General features: G+C 45.8%; 2 protein-coding genes and 1 long non-coding RNA gene across 3 annotated transcripts in view; 1 reads left to right on the forward strand and 2 right to left on the reverse strand.

Moving 5' to 3' along the window:
- Positions 1-2,049: 2,049 nt before the first annotated feature.
- Positions 2,050-11,150, reverse strand: ARPP19 (cAMP regulated phosphoprotein 19). The gene is made up of 3 exons (XM_048482008.1): positions 10,904-11,150; positions 8,444-8,566; positions 2,050-5,245 (listed from the first exon to the last, which is right to left on the reverse strand). The coding sequence occupies exons 1-3, from the start codon at positions 10,946-10,948 to the stop codon at positions 5,075-5,077; spliced, it is 339 nt and encodes a 112-aa protein (XP_048337965.1). The 5' UTR covers positions 10,949-11,150; the 3' UTR covers positions 2,050-5,074.
- Positions 11,151-11,336: 186 nt separating this feature from the next.
- Positions 11,337-13,840, forward strand: LOC125424619. The gene is made up of 4 exons (XR_007243261.1): positions 11,337-11,756; positions 11,978-12,124; positions 12,636-12,823; positions 13,389-13,840. It is a non-coding gene; the product is annotated as an uncharacterized LOC125424619 (long non-coding RNA).
- Positions 13,841-13,919: 79 nt separating this feature from the next.
- The window catches only part of FAM214A (family with sequence similarity 214 member A), a 34,092-nt gene continuing 28,244 nt past the window's right edge, over positions 13,920-19,767 (reverse strand). Inside the window, 4 exon segments of the mRNA XM_048481725.1 lie at positions 13,920-14,901; positions 17,322-17,521; positions 18,232-18,300; positions 19,361-19,519. Of these exon segments, the coding sequence (XP_048337682.1) occupies positions 14,748-14,901; positions 17,322-17,521; positions 18,232-18,300; positions 19,361-19,519 (582 nt within the window). The 3' untranslated portion in view covers positions 13,920-14,747.

Consider the following 19,767-nt stretch of genomic DNA (forward strand, 5'->3'; position numbering starts at 1 on the left):
GACTCAAGCCCTATTCTCCAGATTAGAGAATCAAGCCCCATTCTCCAGATTAGAGACTCAAACCCCGTTCTCCAGATTAGAGACTCAAACCCCGTTCCCCAGATTAAGAGAATCAAACCCCGTTTTCCAAATTAGAGAATCAAACCCCATTCTTCAGATTAGAGAATCAAACCCCGTTCTCCAGATTAAGAGAATCAAGCCCCGTTCTCCAGATTAGAGAGACAAGCCCCGTTCTCCAGATTAGAAAATCAAACCCCGTTCTCCAGATTAGAGAATCAAACCCATTCTCCAGATTACAGAATCAAACCCCGTTCTCCAGATTAAGAGAATCAAACCCCGTTCTCCAGATTAGAGACTCAAACCCCGTTCTCCAGATTAGAGACTCAAGCCCCATTCTCCAGATTAGAACCACTACACCACGCTGGTTCCTTTACTCGGAGTCCGTGCCCCCCCCCCCCCCCCCCCCCCCCCCCCCCCCCTCCTCCCCCCCCCCCCCCCCCCCCCCCCGTTTCTGTATTGCAGCCCCATCGCTTGTAGGCACTTCTCAACAAGTTCCTTGCCTGCTGACACAATATATTAAGTGCTTTATGCCACTCTTGAGAAAATATACTAGGTCTAGGTGCCTGATGTTTTGTATAATGAGAGCGACTTATTAAGTGCCTTATGTTCTGGAGAAATAGAACTACCTGTGCAAAGTGTACATCACGTTGATTTGAATGAACTGTAAGTCGCTGACTGATTGTGGACTTGGATAAGCAGATGTGTTTGCACTCATGTCAGTTTCTAGGAACAAGTTGTTGTGTTTGGCTTTTTGCTTGTTTGTTTTGCATCTCACCAATTGAGGGTTTGACTGAGGGGATGTCCTTGATCCATAAGGTGCTCCTAGGCTGGGATTTCTACTGCTAAAGGACTAACAGGGCCACCTGCCTGAAATTGTCCTGAAAGCAGAGATGCCAATCTCCAGGTGGCCCATGGGGATCTCCTGGAATCACAGCTGATCTTCAAAGATCAGTTCCCTTGGAGAAAGTAAATTCTGGGGTGGGGGTGGGGCTTTGTGGCATTGTACCCTTGTCCTCCCCAAGCTCCACCTCCAATAGGGCAGTGCTCCAAGTACAATTGGCCAGCTCCAGGTTGGGCATGAAGACAAGGACATCAGTGATGGGGAGGACAGGGAAGGTCCATCAGGTGCAAGTGGAAATTATCTTTGCGGCTCCAGAGTGGCCACACAAACTGTGGCTCTCGTTTCTAGTAGGATTACGCGTACAAGTTCCATGGCATATTCCAGTGAGTCAAGACATACTTCAACAGGGACCAGTGTGGCATCCAGATCCAAACTGGTTGAGTCGCACTGTGTGGCACCTGAGAGGCTCCTTGGGCTAGTCACAGCTTCTTGGAGCTCTCTCAGCCCCACCCACCTCACAGGGTGTTTGTTGTGAGGGGGGAAGGGCAAGGAGATTGTAAGCCCCTTCTCTTCCTACAGAAGAGAAAGGGGGGATATAAATCCAAACTCTTCTTCTTCTAGAACGTGGTTATCCTCTGGAAGTAGCAGAAACCATCAGGGATGCCAGGAAAGTATCCACCAGACCCAATTCCATAGCCTGTTGGTACAGAGAGTTGCAGCATGGAGTGGGCAATAACTAGTTCCCAGCAGATTGAGGGACAGACTCCACTATTGGAAGTCCCAAGATCAGGACGTCCTCAGAGTGAGAACAGAACCTTGGATACTCACTGTCAGCACTCTTTCTGCTCTGAGGCAAGGAGTGTGACTTGCCCACTTCCTACTCCCACCCAACAAACATGGTTATGTCAATGGACTGCAGAGGGGGAAGATGGCAAGGAATCCATACAGCAGCATGAACGTCTCAAACAGTCAGGCATCAAGGGAAACCAGCTGAAACCGTTTTAGTTTTGTAATCAAACATATTCGAAAAGCAGATGTTGTCAGAAGTCCCAAGCAAGTTCTGCTGAGACCGAGCCAGAAATAGGAGACGCAAGGCACTTATGAAGAATCACAGTCAAGACCAGACAAACTTCCACAGAGCAATGAAAACTAATTAGATGAATTTATTATGCATACTATACAGTGTGTTGGTAAGGAGCAATTGAAAATTTCACCAGTTCAGCATCAGGAATGCATTAAGGGACAACATATCGAACCAAACAGTTTTTTGTGTGGCCTCTGCACAAACTCTCTCCTCTAACTATAAGTAATGGGACAGCAGTAAAGGGAAGGATACTTAGGAATCACTTGATTTACTCCACTTGTAACTAATGGGGAAAATTCAAGGAGCAGGCTGCTAGATACCGTCTTCATTGTAGACATACTTAAGCACTACTAATCACTGCATAAAGCTGAGAGGTTGCCCGACTATAGTGCAGATAGATCTCTGAAAAAGGTCGTTTATCAAAGTAAAACTCATATTATACAGTATGTACATAGGCTTTACAGCTTCATCATGATGGGAGTCAGCTGGAAGTGGTAAGTCAGTCTTTTATTAAAATGATTGTTGGTCTAACACCTTGAATCCTTAACAGCGTAGATGACCAGACTTTCAAAATCGTTGAGGTTTCTCCAGAAATTTGGGCTCACTATCAGACCAGACCAGTTTGGGACTGTAAGTATATATTCCTACACATCATCGATTTAGGTTTTCTTTACAGCCTTAATATTTTAATTCAGTAATGGGAAATGGTCAATTTGTACAGTGGCATCAATAATGCAAAACAGCAAACTATAACCAGGGGTGGGGTAGTGGTGGAATGTTTAGGTTTACATGGCTATTTATACCTCCCTACATATTATACTAATTCAACCTGACTATTCACCTGCAGTACAACAGCAACCAGAAAACAATCGTTTTCTGTTAGGAATTACTAGGTTTAGGCCACAGTAGTTCAATTCATACAAAGCTTAGCTTTTGAACTTACTACCCGTACAAAAATAAAATTATGACTTTTTAAAGATGACCTTCCGAGGAAACCCATTTATTACCACTGAGCTCCTGATCTGGTAAATGGGATCCTTCTCCCTTGATTTTTTAAAAGCAAAGTGTAATTGTTGTGGTTGTCAATTGCAACTAAGAGAGTCAATTTCAAATGCTACAGAGAGATAAGAGTAAAAATGAGGCCTGCTGAATCACTACCCACAGACAAAGGTTGGTATGTCCAAGAATTTAAAGGCATCTCCTTTCTGTAAGACAGCCCGATAATAAAATAACCCTTCACAAGTAACATTAATCTCCAAAATCTATCACCCGTGTGTTATACCATGTTTACTTTTGGTATAGAAACAAGATCAGATTTTTTTAACAGACGGGATGAATTGGAGATAGCGCTGCTCGGTACCTTTGAAAATCAGGGCTTTTAGTTACAACACCTACTATTGTTGGTCAGAACATACTCTAACATAGTAACTATTAGCCGCATTGATTCTAGCGTGCTTCTTAGAGGAATATTTCAACCTTAAATATGGCTCCTCTTGGAAGCTGAAGTAACAGGACTGCTCAAAATGAAGATGCTTGGTAAAAGCAATCGGGAATTCCTCTAATACCATCCTTGACATCAACTGATTATTATGAACAAGTTGGTTAAATATCCACTTTAGCCATACACTTAAATCTTAAACAGGTCCACTTTACAGGAATAATCCCTCTTGGAGTATCTACCTATAATATACATTGACAAAAAAACATTTCTAATTGTTTTCATCTGATTCAAGGAATTAGCTTGTCACTATAGCGTATGTGAAATTCTTAAGTATCGCCTGAAAATACCTTCACCTCTTCATCCAAATTAAAGTTAGAATTTCTTCTGACCACACAGGTGTACTTAACATATCAAAAGACCTTCCATAAAAACACAGATTCCTCCATACTTACACATTCCAAAGCATCCTGTAGTTCAAACAAGTCTTAAAAGGTGTAGTTTTTCCCCCCCAAAGATATTGAAAAGCAAATATAGCTAGCCTTAAGACATCTTACACTGCGATCTACAAGCTACTTCATGTGGTATATCTGCCTTTAATTCACTCAGTTATCCTTAAAGTAAGCTGAATTACAATTTCGATACATTAGCCTGAAGTGTTTCTATCTTAGGACCAGATGCTGAAGGTCATTGCTGATACGTCCAAAAATGGGTATATTAATGAATAGTACTTTAGGCGTTCCCCAAACCTTCCACATACAAGTCTGTTACTTTCAGTAAGCTAGTTCTGACTGAGAGGATTATGACTTTCAAAGGTACAGAATAACTTGTGCTTCCAGTTGGCACATTTTTTTCCAAACGTAGAGATAACAGATATTTGCAAAAGTTGTGCAAAACTATCTTATTTACAGAAATGGCACAAAAGTGAATTCAGTCGATGCACATGCACACTTCATTCACTGCAAGAACGTGTTCTACACTACGGAATCCAAAGGAATACCAGCTTCAACAGACGGTTGTCAATAAGCACTAGGTTCACAAGAATTACACCCAAAAATGAGCAAATATTGCCCAAGTAAAAAATCTATTGTTAAAGCTGAAATAGGGTTAAGGCCATTCAAGTTCAAGAGCAGATACGCAAATTAAATCGGAGCCCCGTCTCTCTCTCTTTTTTTAAATACATGCTTTACCTTCTAACGACTTGTGGTCTAAAACCTCTAGTATACAAAACCAAAACACAAGAAGAAACACAGGGGGTTGTATTCAATACAAACATACGATGCTGTAATTAAAGTGAACTTAGGAAAGCAGAAACGTTAAAAATTGTCAAACTTGCCATTATGTCACTCGCTGGAACCAGCCCTACACTAGCAAATAGGTAATATGTACATTTTCAAGTAGATTAACTTTACATTGTTGTAACAAAACGTGTCCTTTTTTTTTGTTTAAATCAGTGCATTGCTCTAGACTCATCCAAGGACTACTCGACTTAATTCTTAACAGGACTCTCTTACAATAGCAGCACAGGCTATCGCTACCTGCAAAGCTATCAGTCAACAACTCAGTGGAAACAAAACCAACAAAAAGTGAGAAATAACTACTGAGGAAAGGTTACGGGAATGAGAAAATTCATGCCGTTCTGAGATTCTGGTCAACCGGCCAGCTTGCTAGCAACGAGAGACGGTTTTCGCTGAGGAAGGTCCTGTGGGGTAGGGATATGGTCCCCCGTAACTTCCGTCTTGTCAGGGGCTGCGGTGGGAAGCTGCTTGTTCTTCATTTTCGCCTTGGCCATATTGTAATCCCCTGAATCAAAATACTTTTGCTGAAAGGCCAAAAAAAAAAAAGGAAGGTTAAAAGTCACAGCGCAGAAACTCAAGTTGCAGCACTTAAAATGCCTCCCCCCACCTGGCCCACCCACCCTAGCGGAGGGAGAGGGAGGGAGGGGTGGCATGCAAGGGAAGGGGAGTGAGTGAGGGGTGGCATGCAAGGGAGGGGAGAGAAGGGGAGGGGGCCTGGCATCTGGCCCACCCACCCTAGTGGAGGGAGGGGAGGGTTGGAATGCAAGGGAGGCATAGGGGAGGGAGGGGCCCCGGCATCTGGGCCTGGCCCACCCACCCTAGCGAAGGGAGGGGTGGCATGCAAGGGGAGGGAGTGAGGGGTGGCATGCAAGGGAGAGGAGGGTTATCCCAGTTTATGGGTGTAGGATCTTAATGCTAGGATCTCGCTACCTGTGTGAATCCATCAGCCACAGGAATTACTCACTCCTAGTAACTATGCACAAGGTAATAAGAAGATGTCTTCGATTACTGTGGCAAACTAGCTACTATGGCTTTCTTTCATTTGAAAATATTGTATGAGCAGCCCAGTTGGGTCAAGTCCACCCAGCTCAGCATCCCATCCTATATCATGTCTATCTAGAGATTTCACTAAACTCAGTTTCATCTTTTCACCTCCGCTTGATTCAGTTCCTCAGAATCCCTCCCAGACCAAAAAATAAATAAAATAAATCTGTTTGGCTCAGGGTTATCCCAGATCTTCTGCAGAGACCACACCAAGGATTTACTTAGCTTCATCTAAATACATCTTTGTCGTCTGTCAGATGCACAGTGTTTAAAACTGCTCCACCCTCATGGGGCAGCCTACTTAATGCGATTCGGGGAGCAGAACCAATGCATGGAAATGTTTTACAACATGTCAGAACAAATGAAAGGAAGCCTGTCCCCAATTACTATGTAAGGCTTTAAATGATACTAACTGGCAAAACTAATGTACTACTGATCACAAAGAAACAGACCACACGGCTATGCCCTTACATCAGGAGTGGTTTCCACAATACTCTGGACCCTAACATTTTTGCAGCAACTGAAAGACTAGCAGATTTTTTTTATTCCAGCATGAATGTTCGTGTTCTACAGCGCAGACACTAGGCTGTTGCTAAAAGAAGTTGCTAAAAGGCTGTAGGAACTGCAATAGACTAACATGGAATTTGCTTTCATGGGTTCTGTAGCTGGTCTTCTTGTAAAAAAATACCATGTAAGGTCTTTGAAACATTAAAGGATTTACACCGATGGGCAAATGAAGCTATTTGGGCACACCTGATTAACTCAGTTATTTAACAAAAAAAACCCAGTCTTTAAACATTCCTTTACTAGTACAGCATAGCATAATGGTTAAGCGCAGTGGACTCTAATCTGGAGAACTGGGTTAGTTTCCTCATTCTTCCACATCAGCAGTGAACTCTTATCTGGTGAACTGGATTTGTTTCCCCACTCCATAGAAAACTGTTGGGTGACCTTAGGCCAGTCACAGTTCTCTCAGAATTCCCCCCCCCCCCCCACATCACAAGGTGCCTGTTGTAGGGAGGAGGGAGTTTGTAAGCCATTTTGAGACTCCTTACAGGAGAGAAAGGTGGGGTATAAACCCAAACTCTTCATCTACAGTCAGTTCACCAGTAATTAGAATAAGGATATTAAAGTATTAAACTCCCTGCCACAGTACCCTCGTACAGCACTGTGCCTTTCTAGCGAACAGAAACTACATGGTTTTAATTCCAGGAAGCCTTTCAAACTTTAAGCGTTGTTTATCATTACCACTTTGATACTAATTTCTGGTTTTTAAATGCATGCTTTAGATGTTACATTTTGTTGAAGGCAGCAGAATAGCTTATAAATAAAAGATTTAAAAGGGCGGCCACTAATCCTAAATGTGCAGTGTTTCCGCCGGATGATCCCTGCCCAGCAGGCCAAGAAGAGTGCTGTGTTCCATTAAACCTCCAGGCGAGTCTAAAACCACAGCAAGATACGAACCAAGGACCAAATTCAGTCTCAGTACACACATGAATGAGAGGCGACGTGGTGTGGCAGTGAAGGTGTCCGACTAGGACCTGGGATACCCAGGTTCAATCCCTATTCATGCCATGACCTTGGGCCAGTCCACACTCTCAGCTTTGACCCAGGCTAGTATCTGGCCGGGAGAATACCAAAGAAAACCAGGATCACGAACTCTGGAAGCAGGTAATGGCAAATCAACACCCAATGTCTCTCGCCTTGAAAACCCTACAGCAGTGGTGGCGACTCTTTGGCCCTCCAGATGTTATGGACTACAATTCCCATCAGCTCCTGCCAGCATGGCATGGCCACAGGGGCTGATGGGAATTGTAGTCCATAACATCTGGAGTGCTAAAGGTTCGCCACCACGGCCCTACAGCATAGGTGTCAAACTCGTGGCCCTCCAGATGTTATGGACTACAGTTCCCATCATCCCCTGCCAGCATGATGCTGGCAGGGGATGATGGGAACTGTTGTCCATAACATCTGGAGAGCCGTGAATTTGACACCTGTGCCCTACAGGGTTGCCATAAGTCAGCTGTGACTTAACAGCAAAAAAAGAAAAGATACAAATGTAAGCATAATATACATTTTGCTGGGGAAAATATCACAGCCTTACCATTACAACTTTGCATTTTCTTGGGAAGGCTGCCCTCCTCAGGGCACTTGCGCTAGCAGAGAGGCGAATCTGCCTACCCACAGCCACAGCGGCCCTCCATAGCAGCGGGACGTGGTGCGGAACACTGTGCCAGCATCCCTGTGACCCTGCCGTTAGCCTAGCAGGGGTGGTCCAAGGGCTCAGCCAGGAGAGGACCTCATGCTAGTCGGCTTCCTCCCAGCCATTGCCCCTGCTGTGCTGGTGGCTGGGCTTTGGACTTATGCCACCATCTATTATGCCATCAGTGGGGGCTTTTCAGCAACAGGGACGCTTGTTTGTGTTTTTAGCTGTTCCACACAGCTGGAGAACTTCCTGAGGAACTGCAGGCCAGCTCGGCTGCCTGGATGACCCTATGCACACGTTCACTGACATTCAATTACAACTCTCAAAGGTTGCTACTTAGAAAATATTGTAAGGAATCAAGTACTACTACAGAATCTAGCCTGACTTGCAGAACTTCTAAGAACACAGGTTGACAGAGTAAAAGGCTTTTCTCGGTTAGACATATTAGCTATCCCACACAGTTCAAGCTTACTCCTTTCTGAAGCCTCTTTCTCAAGAAATCCGAGCCCCCGGGCTTTTGTCCCAGATGCGGATATCTGGCCTTCAGCTTGGCTTCTTCAGCTTTCTCCGGGCTAATCACCTTGTCTTCCATTTCCTGAAACAGGAGAAATACGTTGACTACATCACCTTCGCCTTCCCAAGACTCAGCTTGTGAACTCACCAGTGCGTGAGGGGGAGGGCATGGAAGGTAGGGTGAAGCTAGGTAGGCCGGCCGTGGGCAGAGCGAAGATGTTCGGAGCAAGTGGTGCTCACTGACAAATCTGTCACGCTCAGGCGGCGAAGCAAATTAAAGATGTTAGAAGTGGTGTTGCTTGCCATGGTGAGAATGGAAAGTGAAAGCAGGTCTCCAGGAAATACATCCATACAAGAAATCTTGCTGAGACAGACATTGGCCCCCACCGTGCAGCAGACACCTTGTGCATAATTGGCCTTTGTCTCTTACTATCAAAAAAAGTGGCGTATCAAAGAGGGAGCCATACTTAATCTTTATGAAATTTCGGAAGCTATAATCCTACAAGGGATTTAAGCAAACTGCAGACAAGAATGCCCCCTTCGTGTTAGTAAATTACGAACCACTCTGAAGGCGGGTAATAGCAAAAAACACCTTCAAAGTGACCTTTTCAGTCAGATAACACATAGCTGGCAGGAAACTGAGAAGTGTGTGCATCGAGTGGAACTTTCAACACACAACACTGCCAAACCTAAGTGTGCACTCCCAAAATGTGCAGCAAATACATATTTGGAAGCCATGGCAATGACGGCATCAGCACATTTTAACTCATGGTGACATTTCAGCACTGCAGGGCAATCTGCATGAAGGAGAAGGACACCGGTGAATCGTAAAGCTGCAACTTGACACATTTTGGCAGAAATCCTGAGCACACTTAGCTGATAGTAAGCCCTGCTAGACACAGTGCACCAGGGTTTACCTGTGACAAAACATGCCTATAATTGCCTGCACAGCCCAGTTTTTGCTTGCTTTTACGCACGGTGTCTTTGGAAGTACAGAAGGTTACAGGGTGACGTGATAGCCGTGTTTAAATATGCAAAGGGGTGTCATTTTGAAGATTTATTTATTTATTAAACTTATAGGCCGCCTCATCCCCGAAGGGCTCGATGGAGCAAGCTTGCTTTGTCTAGAATATGGATTCAAAGTGCAGGAAAAAGAGTTTCCACCTAAACATTAGGAATAATTTTCTGACGGTAAGGGCTGTCTAACAATGACATATGCTGCCTTGTAGGGTGGTGGAGTCTCCTCCTTTGGAGGTTGTTAAACAGAGGCTGGATGGCTATCTGTCAGGAGCGCTTCGATTGTGTATTTCCGCATGGCCAGGGGCTGGGCTGGATGGCCCTTGGGGTCCCTTCCAACTCCATGATTCAAGCTGCAGCAGAAAAGTGGTGCACTGTATCAGTTCCAGTTAACGTTACGCCACGAGCAAGAACCAGGACTCCCTAACCCGGCCAGTTCCTCTGTGAAAAGGAAAAGCTGTCTCGCCTCTGCCAACAGACTAAAAGCTCTTCAAAGCCCCTCTGAGCCCGCAAGGGGAAGGGCAGCATATCAATCGAATAAAATAACGACGGAGGGGAAGGGGGGGTCGGCAAAGCACCCCCTCCAATCGCCACTGGGTGCCCGGCCAGCCTGCAACCCCTCCTCCTACGTTTTGCTCAGAGAAAGGAGGGAAATGGAAAAGATGGTGGGATGATGTCACCTGGCCCGGCGGCTTCCTGCCTGTCCCTCGCCGCAGCTCGGGGGAGGCGGGGGGGGGGGGCAGCCGTGCGATAAGAGACCTCCCCCCGCCGCAAAACCCCGACCTGGATGAATCGGTTCTCCGAAGCGACTCTTCTCACTGCATCCACCAGAGAGGTGTGAATCTATGGCCGCCGCCGCCGACACACCCCCGCCCCGCCTCAAGGGCTCGTGCCTTCTAAAGCACAGGTGCTAAACTTGCGGCCCTCCAGATGTTATGGACTACAGTTCCCATCATCCCCTGCCAGCATGCTGGCGGCAGGGGATGATGGGAACTTTAGTCCATGACATCTGGAGGGCCGCGAGTTTGACACCTATGTTCCAAAGGGAAAGGGCAGGCGAGGCTGGCCCCCTCGGCCCCGCGCTCCAGAATCCGGCTTCCGGGTAGGCAGAGGCGACGGCAGCCTTCGTAGAAGCCACGTTTATGGGCTGCATGCGTGGATAAGCCGCCGAGGAAGGGGGGGGGGGGGACAGGCGAGTTCCCGCCTCTCACGCCCCGCCCTCTGGGGTCGAGTTCCCGCGGCGAAAAAACGGGCGATAGCCCCCCGCCCCTCCCCGAAAGTTTTCCTCCACCACCCCCCCCCCCGCTTCCGCCGCTCCCCTCAGCCAACCCGCGGCCTAAGTTTCTCCCGCCTCTCCCGGTGGCGCCCCCCCGTCTCCCTCCCTCAGGGCCGCCCCGCTGACCTTCTGCTCCTCGGCCGAAGCGGGCTCCGGGCTCTCCGCGGACATGGCGCGGCTTCCCACACAACAGCGGGCGACTCCGACCGGGCGAGGAGAGGCCTGGAGCCGGCGAAGCGCAGCCGCTGCCGCCGCCACCACCACACACAAGATGGCCACCGGCGGCGGGGACGGCGAGCCGGCAGGCCCAAACTTCTTCCGTCGGGGAGATACCCTCCGCGGTTCCCCCGTCCTTCCTTTCTACCACAAGCCGCCCGAGAGCGAATGAATGAGCCCCACTCGTCGTGACGAAATATCTAGCGTCGGTGTCATCTTTCCGGGTCTCTCCCGAGGCATTCTGGGAGTTGTAGTTTGATAAGGAGTAGGCGTTCTCGGCCTGTCTTAAGGGGCAGGGAGGCGGTCCCACAATAACGATGGGGCTGAGGCAACGCCTGAGATCTCTGTGGGATGGCAAGGAGGTTCGCGTGCCCAATTCATGGAAGAGTGGGTTTAATTATCCCTGGTGGCTGCATGGAACCTTCATGGCCAGAGGCAGTATACCTCTAGATATCAATTGCTGGCTGCCACTTTCATCTTCTAATTGTGGACTTCCTACAAGTACCTGATGGACTTTGGGGTTCATCCACCAAATGGTCTGGTGCCTTTTATTTTAAGGGACACCATATTTCAAATGGTCAGAACCCCTTTGGAACACACCAGCCACCCTTCATGTTTGAAAACAACTGACTGCCAGAGAATATAAGGTAGCACAGCCAGCCTTTAAGTTGCAGATTTCCTGACCTACTTGGATGGAAAAACCTGTCTATATTGTAGAAGTCTAATCCTCAATCCCAGAAAGAAAAACAGATCAAGTTGAGAGGTGAGCATTGTATTGTTGTGGATCAAAACCAGTTACACTTGGAACCCAATCATATGGGGAACTAGCCATACGTAACTCTGAAAAAGGTGTTTCTATTAGTGCACTACATAACATTCAGATCTCAGTTCTAGGTGAAATTCTAGTTTTGTGCCTAGGCTCCAAGTTTTAAAATTGATCTTGAACTTCATTTTCAAATGAAGCCACTCATTTAATTATTGCAGTTTTCCACAGAACTTGAGATCACTGTTTCTCCGGAGGTGCTGGAAAAAGAAAAATCTGAATCGCCATTGTCTCTAGAGTTACTACTTTAGCGCTTAAATTCTAAACTGGAAGATCCGTGCAGTCACACCCTTGTCCTCCATCTACAGGTGAGGTATTTGCCAAGAGTCAAAGAAAGGAATTCTCTAAAGCCTTTTTATATGTGATGTCTGTCTGTTTAAATCACTCCACTTGGCAGCTACTACAAGGTGCGTTGTGTGTGTAATGCAGGGATTATTTCCTCATGCAAACTGCAAACTTTCCAAACAAACAGAACAGCGGCAACAGAGCTGAAACTGACCAACCCATGCGGTAAGCAAGCAACACAGCAACCTGCTTGCTACCGAGAGACAGCTGCCAAGTGGGTGCACGCCCTTGAGTTGACGCTTGCCCAATTTCTGGCCGAGAGGAGGTAAATGTCATTCACGTGCAACAGAAACAGTCATGAATTAAGAGGATTAAAAGCAACCCCTAAATCTTCCCCAGGAGTTTTGTTTTCGTTGTGTGGCCTGAATTCAGCAGAAACTGACCCCAGCCCAGTTTAAGAGAATACAGCTCAAGTTGAACGGATAGGGAAGCTTATTAATATTTAACAGATTTCCCCTTTTCTCCGTCCTGCAGGTATTAACGCATCTGCCGTCTAGAGAAACAGGCATTCTGTTCTGAATAGCTGCTCATCGTTCCACTGATCACCTTTTAAAATTCCCAAGTTTAGAAAACAGCTTCTACTGCGTCTTCAAAGCCATTCCCTTTGGGGAAATACCCCGTCTCCACATGTAATTGGCCCACCTGGAGCCCTGGGCAGGCAGGTAAGGCGATGCTGCAGTGCTGCCCTGCCACCTCCAGAGGGCTTTCTGGCAGCGCAGAGAGGGAGAAAAAGGACAGGAAAAAAATGGTTGCCAGAAAGCTTTTCATTGGGCTCAATGGACTTGTGCCACTCAGCCCCAAACGACCCTTGGAATGGCCCCAGCCACATCATCACAGGATGGTGGTACAGGGCAGCTGCTTCCAGGATCCAGCACTGCAGAGCCACGCAGCTCCTGAGCACCCACGTATCTGCCCCCTCTGCTGGCACATTTGCCACTTGCGCTGGAGAGGTGGGCACTGCTAGCTCCAGAGTTGGGTCTGCCACCCCTCTGGATTAGGCTCTAGAACAGGGGTCTGCAACCTGCGACTCTCCAGATGTTCATGGACTACAAATCCCATCAGCCCCTGCCACCATGGCCTGATGGGATTTGTAGTTCATGAACATCTGGAGAGCTGCAGGTTGCAGACCCCTGCTCTAGAAGGAACTTGCTGGATTATGAATTTATTTCCTAGTCCAACTTCAACCAGTCTTGTATATAATTGCTATTATATTCATACCCCTCCCAGATCTTCCTCCGAACAGCTGGCAAGGCCTTGCGTCTGGTTTCCCAGCGATCTTCTCTGAGCCCTGATCAACGCCAGACCCACCTCACCGGATGACCTTCAAGTGGGTTAGAATGGGATCTGTAATCCTTGGGCACGGCAACATTTAGTAAGATTATCCAAAACAATATTGAAATGCGGAGTTTCAAGCGTAGGCGGAGCTTAACTTTATTTCTGATTCTGTTACTTCTTTGAAACGTTTGATTTTTAAATGTTAACACAAGCTACTTTTTAAGGGAAGACAGTGATTTGGCAATGGTGTGGCTTTCCCATTTGTGGACTGATATTAATTTTCTTCAACTGCATGGTTGACCCAGACTACAATAAAAGGGATGAGCTTGTGCTGCCACCTAGTGGCCTCTTGGACATAAACTGTTCCGTATGCGAAAAAGAAATAAATCCCAAAACAAAAACCAGAATGCAAATTTTTTTTCTATTTTCACATATATTTAAGATATAAATACTACTCTGTTTTACAGTACATCTCTTTTTTTAAAAAAACAACAACAACAACAACACAGTCTGAAGTCAGGTACGGAACAGCAGTGTTGTGTAAAGTTTCAATCCCAGTTAAGACAAAATGAAATGCTTTTGAGGGAAGGTCTTTCGGAGGGGAGGGAGGAACTGCTAGATTATGAGTTGGGGTGAATGTTCGAAATGAGCCACCAAATAGTTTTGCAGAGTGATGGTGTTATATGTTGCCGTGGGACCCATGTGAGGGGGGAAAGAATGAGATGCATGAAGAAAGCACAGCCCAGCCTTCCCCGACATGCTTGCATAGTATGATAGTTAGACGCCAACAGAACTTCAAAAAACCCATCCTTATTGTAAGCAGCTTAAATATCACTTAAAAACACGTCACACAGCAAAGTAAAGACTTTTGTATATATTTCAGATTTCAATAGTAATGTCAAAAATACATAGTATGATTTTACATAGGATTTGTGCTACATTAGAACTGTAAAGACAAACATCACTGAAGTAAAAGACACATTAAATATTAAATAGCCAAAAACAAATAAAATAAAATAAAGGTGTAAACACTAAACTAATTTGGGGATCTGCTATTGCAACACATCCAATGAAGTGGTTTAAAACCAGTATAAAAACAAGATTAGGACTTAAGTATTTTCCAGTCTACTTGGAATACACAAACGCTTGTTCAAGAAGTCTTTCCAAAAACTGGTCCAGGAGAGCCTCAGTGCTCACTTGACCATCTTTTCACTCACTTCTCTATTCAAACCTTTAAACAACAGGTCTTACGCCAGATCCTCCCATCTTCTAAACTGTCAGCCCGCCACACTTTTTCACGGTTCGTCCTCACTAGCATCTGGGTGAAAACTGAGGATTTGTCGGAGATTCAGTGTAAGATTTGAGTTCGTACGCGGCACCGCTGTCGACTTCCATGGATTTCCGAGAGAACAGGAGCCTTACGTCTCTGTAGAGGTAGATCTTTCCAGACTTAGAACTCTGGAACCTAATGGAAGAACAAAGCAGCAGTATTGGTCACCGGGAAAAACAACCCACATCATGAATGTGTGTTATGTGAGAATGTGGAGGCCTGGAGTAGAAATTTCTACGAAGACTAAACAAATTTTCCCAAATTCATTTTTAAAAACATATTTGTAGAATTTGTTGTTCAGTTACTGCTGAAGCTCAAAGTATGAGGATCAGGTAAGGTGTTTATTTGAAGAAGTGGAGGCAGAGCTACAAGGGGGCTGGGTGGTGTGCGTTGCACCGGGGCACGCCTGGGGGGGCAGCAAAAATTTCAGGTTTTTTGTATTTTTTAGTGTTTTCAGTTTTTGGCTTGCAGGAGGTGCAGTTTTTAGGATAGCAGCCCCAAAATTTCAGGGAGTTTTCGGAGGACGCTCCTGATGATATCACCCAAGTTAGGTGAGGTTTGGTTCAGGGGGTCCAAAGTTATGGACTCCCAAAAGGGGTGCCACCACCCCCATTGTTTCCAATGGGAGCTAATAGGAGATGGGGGCTACACCTTTGAGAGTCCATAACTTTGGACCCCCTGAACCAAACTTCACCAAACCTGGCTGGTATCATCAGGATAGTCTCCTAAAGATACCCTGAAATGTTGATGCTGCTAGCCTAAAAACTGCACCCCCTGCAGGCCAACAACTGAAAAAACACTAAAAAATACAAAAATACACAAATGAACATGGGGGGGTAGGCAGCAAAACTCAGATTTTTGCACCGGGCTCCATTTTTCCTAGCTACGCCTCTGAACCAAGTGCAGGTGAAGCTTCACAGCAACTGCCAGTTAATATCCAGGCAAATGACTGCATTAATACATCGACAGCATTAATGCTGAAAATATGGGGAAGTTCAGCCTATCTGATTATTTCTCAAGAGTTTCCAGAAGTCAACAACACAATGGCATTAAACTGTCTAGACAACAGAAGTCAACAACACAATAGCATTAAACTGTCTAGATAACTGCTAGTATATTCTATCAAGTGCATTTTCTCTTATCCCTTTCTTCAATGAACTCTGGGCAAGCGTGCAGAGCCCTCCCCTGCCTGTTATCTTCACAACAGCCCTGTGAGGTAGGTTCAACAGAGGGGTCAAGGTCACCCAGGAAGGTTCCTTGGTGGAGCAGCAATTTGATCCTGGGTCTCCCAGATCCTCGGTTGCTAAGCACTACCTCAAATTGCCTTGCTATGAAATCTTTTACAGGGAAATCCTGCAGAAACTGGTTTCCTATAGAAACTGGTCTCCTATACTGGTCAATCTTGAGACAGAACATAAGAAAGAGCCTGCTGGATCAGACCAGAGTCCATCTAGTCCAGCACTCTGCTACTCGCAGTGGCCCACCTTTGGGAGCCCACATGCAGGGTGTGAAAGCAATGGCCTTCTGCGGCTGTTGCTCCCGAGCACCTGGTATGCTAAGGCATTTGCAATCTCAGATCAAAGAGGATCAAGATTGGTAGCCACAGATCGACTTCTCCATAAATCCATCCAAGCCCCTTTTAAAGCTATCCAGGTTAGTGGCCATCACCACCTCCTGTGGCAGCATATTCAAACACCAATCATACGTTGCGTGAAGAAATGTTTCCTTTTATTAGTCCTTATTCTTCCCCCCAGCATTTTCAATGTATGCCCCCTGGTTCTAGCATTGTGAGAAAGAGAGAAAAATTTCTCTCTGTTAACATTTTCTACCCCATGCATAATTTTATAGACTTCACTCATATCCCCCCTCAGACGTCTCCTCTCCAAACTAAAGAGTCCCAAACGCTGCAGCCTCTCCTCATAAGGAAGGTCAATTCCGGTTTGCACACTGGTGTGATGTTCTCTATGCTGCCTATGTTAGGATTCACTCGTATAGGCAAATCTGCCCAAATACCCAGGATTTCTGATATATATCACACACACAGAGTGTGAAAAACTGCACAAGCAGAACTGACACTTAGGTTTCAAAAGCCTGCCTTTGTAAAACAAAGCAAAACAAAACCCTGTTCCTGGATGTTAAGTTTCAACCCTGGCAAATGGAAGGGTTGTTTTTTTTTGCAGAAAATCTCTTGCTAAGGGGCTTTTACACAAGGGAAGTGCTGACACCACTTTAATTAGGGCCTTTTAAACAGATGCTGCCACAAAGCCATTTACAGTCGTATGACTTCATTTGTTTTGGAGAGAAGGGCTCGCCTGGTTTCAGCAACTCCACTCGAATAGTTCGTTTCGAATATATTGTTCCGGGGATCTGACTTGCACAAAACACAAACAAAAGTACCGTTGACTAGCAAACGTTGCCTTCTTCCAAAGCAGCTGTTGAAAAGCAAGCGGTGGGTTTTTGCTAGTACTCAGACTTTTGTTTTACATAAAAAAGTTTCTTGCTTGCACAAAACATTATGCAAAAGAGCTCTCTCTCTAACTGCTTAGCAGCCTCACCTCAGATGAATGAGGTAGCGAAGTAGCCTTTCTTCAGAACGCCGAGTGTTTTCTTTCAGGATACTTCTCTTTGTTTCTCGTCTCACGGGGACAGAAAAGGTTCTTTGCCGTAGGAATGTTTGATGATTGGCTGGCATTTCTCGCAAGTCGTAGATCACCACAAACATCTTCACCACAGTCTTGTTAGGATTAAATAAGGTCTGGAAGAAGGACAAAGCGCAATCTCTTCAGAGCCTGACACAGATAGCGTCATTTGCCAAACAAGTCCGTATTTGTTCCCCAACAATTCCCCTCATCCTTTCTTCGGTTTCCTTACGGGCACACTAAATGAAAACTGCGTTAAAAAGGAATGCTTGAACAGTGAATAATTAAGCAAAAACATGATCCTATTAAGTCATACTGGCAACCAGCCCACTGCACAAACAGGTCTCTGAAGACTCCAACTGGTACAAAACATTGCAATCCCGGTTATTGTTAGGGGCTAAGCGTAACATGTATGTCATGCCTGCTTTAAGGGAAATTCCTAAAGGAAACCAGGCAAACTTTAACTGGTTTCATTTAGAAGCAAATTCCTAGGTATGCAAACTGGAGAGGGTTATTAAGAAGAGATTGGATTTATACCCCACCTTTCTCTCCTGTAAGGAGACTCAAGGTGGCTTACAAGCTTCTTTCCCTTCCTCTCCCCACAACAGACACCTTGTGAGGTAGGTGGGGCTGAGAGCGTTCAGAGAGAACTGTGACTAGCTAGCCCAAGGTCACCCAGCAGGAATGCAGTGCAGAACACATCTGGTTCACCAGATAAGCCGCTCAGGTGGAGGAGTGGAGAATCAAAACCCGGTTCTCCAGATTAGAATCCACCTGATCTTAACCACTACAACCTGCTGGCTCAAATATACTACAAAGTACTTACCACTTGTATTGTTCCTGAAGGAGGTACTCGATAACCCCTTTTACCGAGCGATTCTAGAGCAATTACGCCCTAAGAAGAGTGGGGAAGAAACCAATACAGTAATATTATGACTGTGCTGAATATTGCCAAATTATGGGCAATGTAAAAAAAATCTGTCTTGTGCAGAATGGCATTGAGCTCAAGAACGAACAGTATCTCCGAGCAGATGACAAAATAGACACAGTGCAGCACCACCCCCTGTGGATGTGCAGATCCATAAAAACAGCTGACCATCCCACACAGCACACACTGAACTGGTCATGGGGAAGGGTCAGGCTCGTACCTTTCCATCTATTGCAGGGAAACCTGCCGCAGGTGCCACTGAAATTCAGGCACCTTTATTTGAACTCAAGCTCCAAAAGTAAGCTGTGCACGACAACACTAGAAAAGCAGGGGCCTTCCATAACATCTACATGCAATGAGGTCTGTAGGAGATGGCCATGCAAATATTGATATGACAGGGACAAAGAATAGGGGGAAATTCAGTATAGAACAGTATGAGTGATGTGAACAGAAATGAAGGGAATCTCATCTAAAACGCGCAGTAGAAATTTGGCTGCGGTTTCAGTTATTTCAGCTTCAGGATTATTGAGCAAAAAAAAAAAATCATGTTTGCATTGGTAGAAAGGTCTGAGAACCAGACCAGGATTAAGGCAGAGACGTTGGGCCTAAAGGTATTGTACTTAGGGCAGATGAGAAAGATGTATTCAAGGGAGACAATATAAGAAGGGCAGAAAGACCAGTGTCGATCATGCCCAGGGATATTTGAGAGCCGGCCTTGAAGTAGTGACTTCATTTATATCCTGTTTTTCTCCCCAGGGAAGTGGCTCACGTCGTTCTCCTATCCTCCCTTTTATCCTCACAACGACCCTGTGAGGAAGGTTAGGTTGAGAGTGGGCATCTTGCCCAAGGCCATTCCCATCTGCTTTCAGGAAAGAGCGGGATTTCAAACCCAGGTCTTCCAGATCCTACTCCCAACACTCTAGTCACGGCATCACGCTGACTTTTTTCCCTTACAAGAAAGTACCAAAAGTTAGCGTGACGTATGGCTGATTTCTGTGGGCCATGACAAAGCTCTGGGTGTTTTTACCATATAGGGAGAGGGGGCGTTGTCATCAGACACACTGTAGAACGAAACTTCAACTGGAAGAGTCATGTGTGTTGGACAGAACATGCCGCTTGCTCCCACTTCGGCGGTGAAGCCGTCCACAATGCCCAGAGGATCTAAACGATAGTTCAGCACAGACTCCTGGGGGAAAAACAGGGAGAAAAAACAAAAACATTTGTTGGAAAAGCCATCTATGAGGAAGGGGTGGGGAAACTATTTCTATTTATTTACATTTATTCCCTTCCCTTTACTGTGGGGAATAAACTATAGGTAGCATTAATGATGCTAACCATAGCGGCACGTTAAGCACATTTACAGCAAGTACCGAAGAATTCAGTAGGACCTGCTTCTAGAGCAGTGGTTCTCAACCCGTGGGTCACGACCCCTTT

Source organism: Sphaerodactylus townsendi, linkage group LG17, assembly GCF_021028975.2.
Source record: "Sphaerodactylus townsendi isolate TG3544 linkage group LG17, MPM_Stown_v2.3, whole genome shotgun sequence".
NCBI lineage: Eukaryota > Metazoa > Chordata > Lepidosauria > Squamata > Sphaerodactylidae > Sphaerodactylus > Sphaerodactylus townsendi.